The sequence below is a fragment of the Chinchilla lanigera genome, unplaced genomic scaffold (genome assembly GCF_000276665.1).
Source record: "Chinchilla lanigera isolate Chin_1 unplaced genomic scaffold, ChiLan1.0 scaffold00158, whole genome shotgun sequence".
In the NCBI taxonomy this organism is placed as follows: domain Eukaryota; kingdom Metazoa; phylum Chordata; class Mammalia; order Rodentia; family Chinchillidae; genus Chinchilla; species Chinchilla lanigera.
This window is the reverse complement of record NW_004955559.1, coordinates 768,333-781,943: the sequence shown is the minus strand read 5'-3', so window position 1 is coordinate 781,943 and position 13,611 is coordinate 768,333. Positions and strand designations below refer to the sequence as shown.

Genomic DNA, 13,611 nt, shown 5'->3' with positions numbered 1-13,611 from the left:
GGGGTGGGCGGGGCTCGGGAGGAGAGATGGACGTGATTGGGTGGGAGGAGGCGATGGGGGAGAGGGGCGGGCCCGGAGGGTGCAGAGACTGACACGATTGGGTGGGAAGAGACGATTGATAGAGGGGCGGGGCCTCGTGGCGAAGGATCGGAGCCGATTGGCCTGAGGGGGAATGGGTGGGGCTAAAGCCTCAAAAGGGGCTGGGTCTCTAATACTGCCCGAATTGGGAGGGCGGGGGCACAAATGAAGCCTGCTGATTGGACTCCGATGGGAGGGGAGTGGGGCGGGGCGTCAAAGGGTCGCTAAGGCTGTCTGGGCTGAGCCGAGAACGGAAAAAGCGAAGCAAGATACGCGAGAGAGACCTGAGAGAAGCGGGGTATAAAAGGGAAGCCAGGCTGACCGGGAAGTTTAGGGCCACGATGGGAGAAGCCGAGCGGATTGCACTAAGAAGTGACTCGAGGAGAAGAAGAGTTTGCACACCTGGACTTAAAGCCCTGGCAGGCAGGAGCCGGTATGGAGAGGCAGGTGGAGAGGGCGGAGTGAGGCTAACATTGGACGGATCGGAGCCGAGGACAGTAGAAACGGCCCTGATTGGGCTGGGACCGGGAGGGCGGGACTGAACCAGGGGCGGGAACTGTATAAGGAATGGGGCCAGGCCGAACTGAAAAGGGCCAAGGCGAAGGGAAAGAGACTGAGATGCGGTGAGAAAGGGGCAGACCTGAGGCCAAGGGAAGGCCCGAGGCTGCAAGCTAGCTAGGTCTGGCTACACCGGGCATGGCTGAGAGAAGGAGCGTCCCGAAGGATGGTGCGGGACGGAGGTGGATAGATGAGGAATGCCAAGAATCGAAAAAACGTCTGCAGTGGGCTGAGGGGGAGGGCGGAGGGCGAAAGGGGCGCTAGAGGGAAAAGTGAGCGCTAGGCGGAGGGCAGGGACGTGGTACAGAGAGATCCTGGGCCAGGGCCCTAACTAAGGGTCCGTGAGGCCTTCGGGGGCGGAGGGAGGACCAAGGGATGGGCAAGAACTGGTGAAAATTGAGCACGGAGGGAGGCGGAGAGAAGGGGGTGCAGCCAAAGCTCCCAAAGCGGATAACAGGCGGAACCAATGAAGAGTTGGGGAGGTCAGGTGTCAAAGAGACCAGGAGCGGGTTCCAGACGCGAGTTGGGGGCGGGGCCAGGACCGGGCGGCCCGCCTCCGAGCGGGAGCCCCGCCCCGGGGCGGTCCGAAGCTCTGGGAAGCAATGCGCAGGCGCAGGGGACCGGGCCAGCGGCTGCGCCGGGGGCTGCGGCGGGAGGCGGCGCCTGTGGGAGCGAAGGGGGCGGGTCAGCGCGCGCCCCGGCGCAAGGCTCGCTCCCCGGCTGCCGCCGCCCGCTGCAGGTGTGCGGCTGGTTTGTATCGTCTCTCACCCTACCCCTGCTCCCGTGCCTGTGTCTCTTGGTGTCCCTTTCCTCCCCATCTCTGAGGGTTTGTCTCCGCCTCTGTTCGCACCCCCATGAGTCTGCGTCCCTCTGTTCTAAGTCTCTGCCCTCCCGTGGGTCTCTGAACTTCCCTCCCTTCCTCTCTGTCCCTTTTCTCTCTAGGGCTGTCTCCCCTAGTCCGGCCCGTGACTTCATGCCCTCCCCCTAGTCTTTCTTGGGGGTCTCTAGGCCCCTCACTCTGCAGTCGCCTGTCTCCCACACCTCTGCCCCGCCTCGCCGCTGCCCTGTCATCCCGGCCTGGCTCCCCCTCCATAGACTGCTGCCCCTCCTGGGCATGTCTCCCCTTCGCTGCTTAGCCCCCCACGTGTGCCTTTCACCGCGGGGTGGTCTTCCTGTCCCGTAGTCGCTCTCTCTTGGATTCTCTGCCTCATTCTCGCCCAGGCTCTGCCTGTTCGCCTGGTCGCTGGCTCCTCGTGTTCTCTGCCGGCCTCGTCCCCTCCGCTTGCCTCTCTCCGGGGTACCGATCGCTGCTCTTTCCACCTGTCTACCTCCCTCTCGCTGGGTCTCTCATCCCTTTTTTTCTCTGCACCCTCCTCGAGTGTCCGTTTCCCACCTCTCTCCCTCTCTGACTGTATCTTTCTGGGTGTCCCCTATCTCTGGGCCTCTGTCCCCTTCTCTCAGGGCGCCCCGCCCCCCCCACCTTGGTCTAACCCCCATCCTGGCCGGGACTCCAGGCTGCGACACTGCGGAGAGTTGCAGAAGTGGGCCCGACCTGCAGGCCTCAAGGAGGCGGTGCCCTCATTCCCAGACCTTCCCAGGACCCCAATCCAGAGTCTGCGATCCTCAGGCATCCCTCAGACCTCTGATGGGACCCACCAGGACCGAGAAAAGACCCGGGCACCACCCCTCTGTGCCCCAAATTCTGGTGTGCCCCAGGCAGAAGCAGTCAGTCCTGAGGTGAGAGGCGGGAGAAGGGTGGATGAGGCTGCCAGGCTATTTGGGGGCGGGGTGGAGGCTGGAGCTGGGGCTGGGCTGGGAGTAGGGGCTGGGACAGGACCTGAGTCAGCCACTTTCCCTGCATCTCACATCCCACCCCCACCCCTGCTTTCCACTATTTAAGTGCAGACAGGCACGGGATCAAGTGACCAAATCAGCGTTTTCGCAGAGGTCAGAAGGTGTGGATAAAGGGGAGGTTTGGTGCGGAGGCCGGAGCTGGAAGGGATGAGATTTGGGATTGGAGCCCACGGAGGGAGGAGGCCCACAGCGGGGAGTAGTAATAGGACGGTCCAGACTTCCTGGGCCCTGGGAAGTTTGGACGCCATCACCCCTTATGGCCTTGCCAGACCTCACTGGGCTATGCCAGGGATCTGTGAGCCCGAAGTCTCCACCTGTCCCTTAGAGAGAGGGGGCTTTGGGAGACAAGATGAAGCCTGGGTTACGGGACAATGCCCAACTATGCTCACAGATGGGGGAAACAACGACTCCATGTTTGGCAATAGACACCAGGAGAGGAAAGGCGAATGCCTGTCCACTTCAAATCTTTCCCCAAACCTGCTCCTCCCAGTCTGTCCTTTCCTGGACACCTAAAGCACAGAAATCTTCAAAGCTGCGAACTCCCAGCTCCGTCATCTCCGGGATTCCGTTCCAGTCCTCCCTTCCCCCTTTCCCAGGGCCTGGCGATTGGGGATGGGTCTTCCCCGTCCCTGATTTCTAAGACCCCGTCCTTGTACTTCCACCTCTATTCTCATCCGTTCCAAATCCAGCAAAGGGAGTCTCACTAAAGGTGAAAATATGGGGACTCTCTGCCCAGGACGATTGGTCGCCCGAGACCCTCCAAATACCTCGGTGCACTAAAGCCTAGAAGCGTGGGGGATCGCTTCCCTGTCATTCGTGGATCCCATCTCCCAGTCCCCGCCTTCATAACTGGGATTCGGGTTGTCTTACGCCCGCGGACCTGAACCTCCGCCCCCTACCCCGTACTCACCCCTCGTCGAGGCGAGGCGGGGATGGGGGACTGGCGATGGGGGAAGGGGTGGCCCAGCCTCGGCGGCTCCGGGCACCGAGAGGCTGCGGAGGGGCAGTGACATCACCGCCAGAGGAGGGGCTGCCCCGCTCCCCCTAACCCGGGGGCTTCAAGCTCCGCCTTCATGGCGGACCCAGGGTCCTGAAATCCCAAAGGGAAAGAAGAGGAAGGGGAGATGAAAACAGCAGAAACGGTATCCCCTCTCCTTAGAACAAGGGTTGAGAAATCTTTCACCGATTTCAGCCACCATCCCCCCACTGCCACCTGTCGCTGTCGTCGCGACCTGTCGCCTCCCACGCTTGTTGTGACGGCGCCCGCCCGACCAAGGCGGGGAAACGGTCCGAACTACAACATCCGGCGTGCTCCGCGGGTCTGGCCCCTTTGCCGGGAGGCAGAGAGGGCCAGGGGCCTCATGGGATTCGTAGTACAAGATACAGCCCTCCCCGCTCCAATATTGTGCGCCCTGCAAAATAGCAACCTCCGAACACCGATTTTTTCCTTCCAAAAAGCATGCACTTGAGAGACCCAGGTAGATTCGTTCAATGGAAATCTCGGATATTTCTCTGGAAGCCAGATCTCCGCTGCCCCGTGGCGCGCAAGCTTCTAGAAGGAGCATCAGTCGGAGAACTGCGCCTGCGCGGCCCCGCCCCCTCCCGGCTCTGCACCCGGGACGCGAGCGCGCGCCAGCCCCACTCTGGGGCCGGTGCTTGCGCTCCCGCGGTCGAAGACCGCTACGTAGGCCCCTAAGAAGACGTCGCCGAGGATCCAGAGGGGTCCTGCAGGCGGAGGCATATCCAAAGCCTGGAAGCCGGACAAGCAGAGTGGGAATCCGCCCCGAGAAATCTGCAAAGTATCAAGACAGGGCCATAGGGTGTCTGTTACGCCTGCCCTGGTCGGCTCGCGCCCAGCTCCTCCCTCTCAGACCCAGGTCGCGCCGTGTCACTCTGACGTCATCGTGACGGTCACTCACCTGGATGACGTAGTCCTGGGCCGTGAGGTTAAACCAGAGCCCCCCAAGGCGGAAGGAGACTGGGGGTAGCGTTGGGATTTTCGAGCACTGAATGAAATGCTGGGGAGACAAGGAACAGGTATTTTACTTTCTTTTTTTTTTTGGTACCGGGAATCGAACTCAGGACCTTGCGCTTGCCAGGCAAGCGCTTGTGCCGCTGAGCTATATCCCTGGCCTGAGGAACAGGTAAAGATGGGCAATTCTTTTTTTTGTTGTTCTTGTTATTGTTTATTCTTTTTCCCGGTACCGGGAATCGAACTCACGACCTTGCTCTTACCAGGCAGGTGCTGAGCTAAATCCCCAGCCCCAAGATAGGCAATTCTTGCTCTATTCAAATCCCTCACCCAGCTCCCTGGTGCCATAAAGCAGTGTCGGCTTTGCACAGCTAAATATCCAGGCCTTGTGTGGACAGGCTTGCTACCCAGGCGTCCGTCACCCAGGCCTAAATCAACCTGCCTTCTCAACCCCTCCCCAGCCACCCCTGAGTCCCTCAGGCGGGTGATCATGGGAGGTGACCTTGCTTCCACCATGCTCCAGCCCCCTCACTCACAGGCCCAGGTCCTGTCAGCTCTGGGGTATTTCATGGCTACCTGCTTCCCACGCTGCAGACCCAGAACCCTTCCCACTGCCTGCCGTCAAACTCCCATCTGCCTCCCCAGCCCACCCCCACCAGACATGCGTCCTTACCTCGCCAGCCAGCCAGGGGAGGCCTCCGATGGCCCTGTGCAGGGCCCGGATCTCCTCGGAGGGTCCTGTGATGAGAGACGTGCCCGTGTCTAGGATGGCAGCACAGCCCTGGGCACAGAGAGTCAACCCCGTGCCCACCAGCACTCTGCGGGGGGGAAGGTAGTCGTTAGAGGTAGCGCCCTAGGGCTCCAGAGCCCCGGACCCGGCCTCCGACCTGGGCGGCCACGCGCTCACCGCTCCATGTGGATCTGCCAGTAGGCGGGGATGGTGACCGGCAGGAAGGTGAGGGGCGGGATGTAGTGAGCCGGATCGGAGCCCCCCAGGACCAGTTCGCCTCCATCAACTCCTGCCAAGTCCCTGCAGAGGCAGAGTGCTGTAGGTGCCGGAGGCATTTCCCTGCCAGCCCAGCGGTGACCAGGGATGGGACGTCGTGCCAACTGGGCGCTTTCTCAGTACTAGCCGGGGTGGTGGAATGTGGGGCTGGGAGCAAGACAGGAAGAGTAATGCTGCGCTCTCCCCGTCTCTTCCTCTCCTCTCCCCTCTTCTCTCTCTCATTTCTCCCACCCTCTCTCCCCAGCCCTTTTGTCATTATTTTATTTTGAGACTGGGTCTCAAGGAAGTTGCCCAAGCTGGCCTTGACCTAAAGAGCTGGGATTACAGGCCTGTGCCACCATGCCCAGCTAAAGTGGTGACTCTCTTTAACACCATCAGGGGAGGACTTTAGTGTGTTTGGAGGCATCCTGAGGTGGGGACCTGAGGAGCAACCTCTGTATTTGCTGTGGAAGGTGGAACCTTCCAGGGGAGAGTTCCTGAGCTGAATGTCATCGGAACAAAGTGGAGCAGTGGGGGTTCTGGATCCCTGTGTGGCCAGAGGGAAAGGGCCTGGCGGCTTCCTGTAGGTGGTGAGAGTTTCAGACGTGTCTCCATGTCTAGAGAGGTATTAGGCTTCCGGAGTCGGCTGGGAGTGATGGGAGGAGGGGCGGGACTTCCTGGAAGGTATAGGAGGGCCGGATCTGCTAAAAGGAAGGCAGGACCGCCTGAGCGGGTGGGATGACAAGGTAACAGTATTTCTGACGAGGTGATGGACCGTCTTGGATGGTGAGTGAGCTTTTCTGAGCATAAGGGTGAAGTTCTTAAAAGGCAGGCAGCACCCTGGGTTACAGTGGGCAATTTGTGACTTCTGGTGAGTGTTCTTGAATTTGAGCTTGCTTAGGGTAAAAGAGGGTTCCCAAGTTGAGTATTTAGTTGGGTGGGGTGTGGAATTTCCTGTTCAGTTTTGAAATGAGCATTTTGAACTGAGGGTGAGTTTCTTTTGCGTGTCTCAAGTTGTCACTTAAGCTGTAGGGCTTCTGAGCGCATTCAGGTGCTCTTGTATCAGGCACGTGTTTTCCTGAATGGAGGGTGAAACTGCCTCTTTCGTGGAGGACTTCTTGAAAGGATGGTGGCCCTTGCTGCACTGGGTACTCCTGAAGGAGGGCAGAAGTCCTCCATGGGGCCAGGACTCAGGTAAAGAGACCCCCCCAGTACCTGTTGAGGTAGAAGGAGAAGACGGGCTTGTCCAGAAGCCCCTGCTCCACCAGGACATCCAGCGGGGGTGGAACTCCATCCACGGCCAGAATGGGAAAGCCAAGCCCAAATATCCCATCAAAGGAGGCAAAAGCAAAGACCAGGCTGGGCTCCCACAGAGCCTCCCCAAAAGTCACTGACACGTTGTTGATTCCGCCAATCTAGGAGTAGATTGAGGTGGGGCTGATTACAAGAAGACGTTGCCCAGACATCCCTGAGACTTCCCCGAATTGAGACCTAACTCCTAGACCGGAGGACATCAGGAAAGAACACTCGGCTAGAGAAGCCCCGCCCCCTTGCCAGAAGCCCCGCCCCTTTGTCAGGAGGCCCCGCCTCTCAAGCCCCTCCCTAAACCACCAGCGCTGGACCCTGGGGTCTTCTAAGCCGAAGTCACGCACAGTCAGCTCGTCCTGGCTCAGAATCCCGCTCAGCCGCCCAGTCCCGTATTGAATGGCGAACTTGGTCCCATTGGGCCGGAAGGAGCTGGAGGCTTTGGGATTGTAACGGTGGTGGAACCCTAGCGGAGAGGAGGGGGGCGTCACAGGGAGGCGGGAGTCTCCCCCGTGCCTTCGGCCCCCTTCACCTGCTTGGCGGTGAGGGAGTCGGAAGAGGACGGTCTCCCAAAAGAACCCGGGAGCTGAGGCCCGCGCCCCTGCATCCCCAGCGGCTCACAGCAGGGCAGACTGAAGAAGTGGCATCTCTTGGATGGGATCCAGAGGTTGGAGGAGCCGGTGTCAAAGACCACGGAGAAGTTTTGTGGGGGCGTTCCCAGCCCGATTTCCCCAAAGTACTGCACCTGGTAGCGAAGGAGACGGAATCAAGAGTCTGCTCTGGGGCAGCGGGGTGGGGCCATGCGGGGCGGAGACTCACGTTCAGGAACTTGGAGAGCGGCACGAAGAAGGGGCCGTCCCCGTGGGGCGGGACCCCCAGCCCGGGAGGCTCCGCCGGCTCTCCCCAGGCCCGCAGTGGGTTCGGGATGCCGTGCGGCCGGTGGACTCGGCGAAGCGGGACCCTGAGAGACGGGTGCTGACAGTTAGGAAGCCGCCCTCCCCGGGGACCTCCTCTCACGCAGTCCCAACGAGCACACGAGGGCAGATGGGAGGCCTCTGAGCCCGTGCGACGCAGCGATGACCGAAATCTCTACAGTAACAACCTCCCAGGAACTTGTGAACCAAGGTGACAAGTATCCTGAGACTTCGCAAGCGCAAACTGTCCGGGACGGACCATCCCAAAGACGTGCCAATATCCAAATGCCTTAAAATAAGCCACCCCCAAGGAATTGGCGTTCTCAGAGGGTTCCAGAGACCCTCCCGAAAATTCAGCCCTTGCCGGACATCTAGGATGGTCGGCCCTTGTGTGCGTCCCTCATGGTGTTGGGGACTCCTCCCACCTTTGAGGAGCGGGGTAAGCGCCAAATCGCGACTTCGCTTTTTTGTGTGTGACCTCACTCTTTACACTAAAATACATCCATTGCATATGTATTAAAGATTTCACATGAAATGTAAAATTATAAGAGTACTGGAAGCAAGTGAGATGGTCAAATAATACTGGGAAGAGGGAGACACTCTCAGCATAGTGACCAAGGAGATATTTAACCAAGTTAGCCAGGAAACTTAACCAAGAGGGGAAAAAAAATTGTTGAGACAGGGTCTCAGTATGCAGTTCTGGCTGGCCCTGAGCTCACTTTGTAGCCCAGGCTGGTCTCGAACTCCCAACAATCCTCCTGCCTCAGCCTCCCCAGTGCTGGGATTACAGATGTACACCACCACACCTGGCCCAAGGGGAAAATATTGATGAGTGAGAAGCTAAAAATTTAAACTTCTCTACTCCCCCCCAACACACAGAGCTGTAAATAAAAGGACAAAAAATTGTGAAGCCAGGCTGGGAGGATGAGGCAGGAGAATCACAAGTTAAATTATCCAGGAACTCATCCTGGGTAATTTAGTAACTTCGTAAGATACTGTCTTAAATATTTTTTTTTTTTAAAGGGCTGGGGATGTAGTTCAGTGCAAAGGCTCTGGGTTCAGTATGTAATTATACATTGTGATCATACAGTTACTATTCCTGACATTCAGAGTAACAAATAAATGAGAATTGGATAATCCAGTGTTGTGAGACATCCCCCATCCGTCTGTTAACATTTCTGCAAAGGCAGAGGCTGCCCGTGTCCCAGTGATCTTCTCAAGGCCTTTGTCATGGGAGGAGTCCTGGGAGATGGGTAGTGTCTCCCTTTGGAGCAAAGGGCAAACAGGTTCTGGTCCATTGCACGCCTGTAATCCGGCACTCTGGGAGGTTAAAGCAAGAGAACTGCAAGTTTGAGCCTGAATTGCAATTTAGCAAATTAGTAAGGCCCTGTCTTAAAATTAAAAAAAAACAAAAACAAAAACAAAAAAACGGGATGGTGTGAAATGTCCTCCGTTCAATCTGTAGTACCACTAAATAATAATGATAACAACAACAGTAATAATAATAAGCAATCTGAGGTCCCTAAACTCAAGAATTCCTCTCCTATAATGCCTTCTCTGCAGGTAAAGGCACCATCTGGGCCTCTTCTGTCCCGTGCAGATGGGCTGAGAAATAGGACATAAATGCTGTTACCATTGTGAATACTGTTGCTGGGAATAACAACCTGCCCTTTGTCTCTGACCTGGAGATCTCACATCTTCTTTGAGCAGCCGTGAAACCGGGGAAGTTACCTTCACAATTCTTGACACTCAGAGGAGAATGGGCAAAGGACAAGAGCAGGTAGTTGGCGAAAGAGACACAAAGTTTCTAAACACATTCAGGATGCTCCCCAGGCATGGGGGCGCATGCCGGTAATCCCAGCACGTGGGAGGCTGAGGCAGGAAGATCTTTGTGAGTTTGAGACCAGCCTGGGCTACAAAGTGAGCTCAAGGCCAGCCTGAACTGCATAGCGAAAACTTGTCTCAAACAAACAAACAAACAAACAACAACAACAAAAAGGATGCTCTACCCCAACAGTCATCAAAAGTGATACAAATGACAGGGGCAAGAAACCTTGCTTTACCCTGCAAACTGGCAAAGAGCTGAAAACACCCAACATGAAAGAGGGGGCATAGATTAGTACAAACTTGCCTTGGAAGATAATTTTGCAAATATGTGTCCAATACCTGAAAATAATACACAGCTTTTTTTGTAGTGCTGAGAATGGAACACATGCTAATCACAGGTCTACCATTAAGCTACACTCCTAACCCACACCTTTACTTTTAATTGCAAATTTAATTTTTCTCAGTCCTGTGATTGGGTAATTCTTTCATTGCCTCCCAGGTAAGTCATTAAGAGTAGATATCCATCTTGCAGGGTGCAGTGCCACATGCCTGTAAACTCAGAAGGCTGAGGCAGGAGGATTGCTGCGAGTTCTAGGTCAGCCTGAACTACACAGTGAGACCCTTTCTCAAAAAAAAAAAAAAAAAAAAAATCCGAGGGTGTGGTTCAGTGTGAAAGCCTTGGGTTCAATACCCAGTACAGCAAAATGGGGAGGAGCTAGGGGGTTCTGTATGTAAATATTCTTTTTTTCTTTTTAATGATAAAGCGACACTGGAGACTAACAGGGGTTACTAGAAACTTCCAAGAACTCTGTCTGCACCACTCAAAAGGAGGAAAACAACAAGAAGCCACGTGTGGTGACTCTGGCCTGTAATCCCAGCACTCTGGGAGGCTGAGACACGAGGATCACAATTTAATCCCAGCCTGCGAAATTCAGCAATTTAGTGAGACCGTCTCAAAATTTAAAAGAAACAGTGGATGGGGATGTAGGTCAGCACAAAGGCTTTGTTATCAATGTCCAGTATCAAAAAGGAAAGAGAGAAAAAGAAGTAGCTATGCCAGGGGTGCGGTCTCAAAACCTGAGCGCGAGGGCTGGGGATATAGCTCAGTGGCCTAAGTGCCTGCCTGGCAAGCACAAGGTCCGGAGTTCGACTCCCAGTGCCAAAAAAACCCAAACCAAAACAAAAAAACACCTGCGCACGAGGCCGAACCACTTTGCGGAGTGCAGCGCAAAGCTTTCTTAAAGACTTCGCAGGTCCTGCAGTCTCCTTCGCCTCTGAACTTTGTCAGTGAGGCTCCGGAGCAGCCCAGGACAACACGCAAAGGACCAAGCCGGGCTGGGCGCGCGTTTATCCGCAGGAACGGGTGGCACCTGCATGCGGAGAGGGTTCCAGCAGGGGGCGCTAGCAGTTCCTGTCAGGCTGAAGCCTTTGGACCTGGGGCTAAGTTTCAAGACCCGCGGCTCCTGGCGCTGACTTGGAAATTACCGAGGACCTAGCAGGTCGGCGTGCACGGCGGGGTGAGGGAATAGTTTTTGGGTTCCGCCCCGCCCCTCCCGCGGGCCTCTCCCCTCCCCCCCGCCTCAGTCTTGAGAGGCTAAGAATGTGAAGTGGGGAAAACGCTTCCTGGAGGACCCCTCCCCCTTCAGGGGCACAGGCCTGTGATTCCAGCTCCGTGGGAGGCTGAGGCAAGAGGATCGCAAGCCTGAGTCCCCCCGGGGCAATGTAGCGAGACTCTGTCTTCAAATAAGAATTAAAAAGGGGATGTAGGGTCGGGGATATAGCTCAGTGGTGTAAGTGTCTGCGTGGTAAGCGCAAGGTCCTGAGTTCAATTCCCGGTACCACAAAAAAAGGTGAGGCGGGGGATGTAGCTCAGTAATTGATACTGCTTAGATAATGCTTTGTTCCCTGTGCGTGTGTGTGTGTGTGTGTGTGCGCGTGCGTCGGGGGGCGGGGGACCCTAGTGTTTTGGAGAGTATAAATCAGCTGCAGGAGTACTGGTTTAAGCGTCACGGATCTGGATATCCGAGAAGTGGAGTAGGGTTCACTTGGCCAGAGACCCCAAAACCAGATCATCAGAAATTCAGGGTGGGGCCCTAAAAATGTGTCATGGGGAGGGAGGGGTCTCCAGTCTTGGGTTTCAGCACTGAGGGATGTTGGAATTAAAAGTACAGCCATAACCCGGATGGGGCTTACGCCTGGGATCCCAGCTACAGGGGAGGCTGAGGCCGGAGGATTGCAAATTCAAGGCCACCCGGGCAACTTAATGAGACCTGTCTCTAAATAAAAAATAAAAGTCTGGAGATGTGGCTCAGTGGTAGAGCGCCCCTGGGTCCTATCAACACACGCGCACACACACACACGCACACACACACATTCAGACGCAGGCGCGCGCACACACACAGAGTTCAGGACTCCCCATAGACCGCACGGAACCCCTCAGGGGTGAGGTCCTAGCTTAGAGATCTGGGCCGGAAGAGAGAGGAGGCAGGATCCCGGGGTGCGGGGTCCGGGGTTTACAGTATTGAAGCGAGACCCGGACTTCAAGAGCGAGAGGCGCAGAGCCTTTCTCAGGGCCGAGGTGACCGCGGGGTCCCCATACCGGATCAGGGTGGCCCCCGAGGGCTCCGCGGTGAGCAGGGTCAGCAGCAGCGGCCACAGCGGTAGCGGCGACATCTCTGTGGGCCCAGGCTCCCCGGGGCCCTTTCCCCACCCCCGGACTCCGCCCTGCCCACGCCCAGTCCCGGCTTCAGGGTGACATGGGGAGTGGGGAGGACGACGTCCTGGGAGCCGCGCGCTCAGTGTTTTTGGAGGATCCCCAGGAGCTTCCGCGGGGGTCCCGGGCTCCGCGCCCCGCGTTCGTGGGGCCGGGGTGGAGATAGCGTGAGTCTCCGGCCCCACCCCTTCCTTTAATCTCCATCGCTTTTAACTTTCACACCACTTTCTTTTTTTTTTCACACCACTTTTCTGAGACTCATTAACCACAAGTTCTCTTCGCGCTGGAGCCGGGGTTGGGAAGGCCCTGGGGGAAGGGAGAGGACGCTGTGTGGGTGGCCGTGCTGGGCGCGCGCGGGGGAGGGGGGGGTTGGGGGGTAACTTCTTTTTCTCCGGGTACTGGGCGTTGAACCCAGGGCCTTCTCACTGAGCTGCCTGCTCAGCCCTTTTTATATTTTGAGACAGGGTCTGGCTATGTTGCCCAGGCTGGCCTTGAACTCCTGAGCTCAAGGGATCCTCCTGCCTCAGCCTTTGAAGTACCTGGAACTATACGTGTCTACCGGTCTGCTGGGCCAGGACCTCTGACGGAAGCACAAATGCATACATACCCTAATCCCACCAGCATCCAGAAAATGTGAAAATAATTCCTAGTGTCACTGTCCCTTGATGTGCCTGTCCCCTTCTTTCTGATTAAGCGACTCAGATATTAACATGTGTTGGAGATCTAGTTGGGAGCTGGGCATAGTGGCCCATGCCTGTAATCCCTGCAAATGGGAGGCTGAAGCAGGAGAATCTCTGTAAGTTTGAGGCCAGGCTGAGCTCCATAGTGAGTGTGTGTCAATTCTGCAATTAACATATCTTGCTGAATTTTGTTCCTGCCACAGCCACCCATGTTTCTGTCCTTCAGCAACATACTGTTTTTATCCAAAGGGTAAAACCGTGCTTTTTCCTTGTTATTCGAACATCCTGGGGGGTTGGGGATATAGCTCAGCGGCACAACCGCCTGGCTGGCAAGCTCAAGGTCCTGAGTTCGATTCCCGGTACCACAAAAAAAAAAAAAAAAAAATGACCTGTTCTCATCACTGATACTGCTGAGCAATTTTTTCCACTTGCACCTCTTTCCTCTGGAATTTGTTTAATCTTTTGCACACACACACACACCCCACTACTCTTTAATGAATCATAAGTCTCTGCAAGATGATTTTTTTAAAAAGCTAGCCTTACCCTCCTCCTGCTATTTTTCTCCTCCCAAGAGATAGTAATTTTCACTTCCTTTTTGCTGGGGGCGGCTATTTTTGAGACAGTGTCTTGCTTTGTAGTTCACACTGGCCTGGACTCACTTTGTAGCCCAGGCTGGCCTCAAACTTACAATGATCCTCCTGCCTCAGCCTCCCCAGTGCTGAGAT

General features: G+C 56.2%; 2 protein-coding genes across 2 annotated transcripts; one reads left to right on the top strand and one right to left on the bottom strand.

The window, feature by feature from the left end:
- The first annotated feature begins 1,238 nt into the window (after positions 1-1,238).
- LOC106147435 lies at positions 1,239-3,925 on the top strand. The gene is made up of 4 exons (XM_013508944.1): positions 1,239-1,375; positions 1,517-1,529; positions 1,732-2,373; positions 3,683-3,925. The coding sequence occupies exons 1-4, from the start codon at positions 1,239-1,241 to the stop codon at positions 3,911-3,913; spliced, it is 1,023 nt and encodes a 340-aa protein (XP_013364398.1). The 3' UTR covers positions 3,914-3,925.
- A 48-nt stretch (positions 3,926-3,973) lies between these two features.
- Positions 3,974-12,389, bottom strand: Napsa (napsin A aspartic peptidase). Its single transcript, XM_005412795.1, has 9 exons — positions 12,093-12,389; positions 7,572-7,713; positions 7,374-7,497; positions 7,100-7,218; positions 6,663-6,862; positions 5,370-5,492; positions 5,136-5,280; positions 4,410-4,508; positions 3,974-4,282 (listed from the first exon to the last, which is right to left on the bottom strand). The coding sequence occupies exons 1-9, from the start codon at positions 12,164-12,166 to the stop codon at positions 4,055-4,057; spliced, it is 1,254 nt and encodes a 417-aa protein (XP_005412852.1). The 5' UTR covers positions 12,167-12,389; the 3' UTR covers positions 3,974-4,054.
- Positions 12,390-13,611: the final 1,222 nt, after the last annotated feature.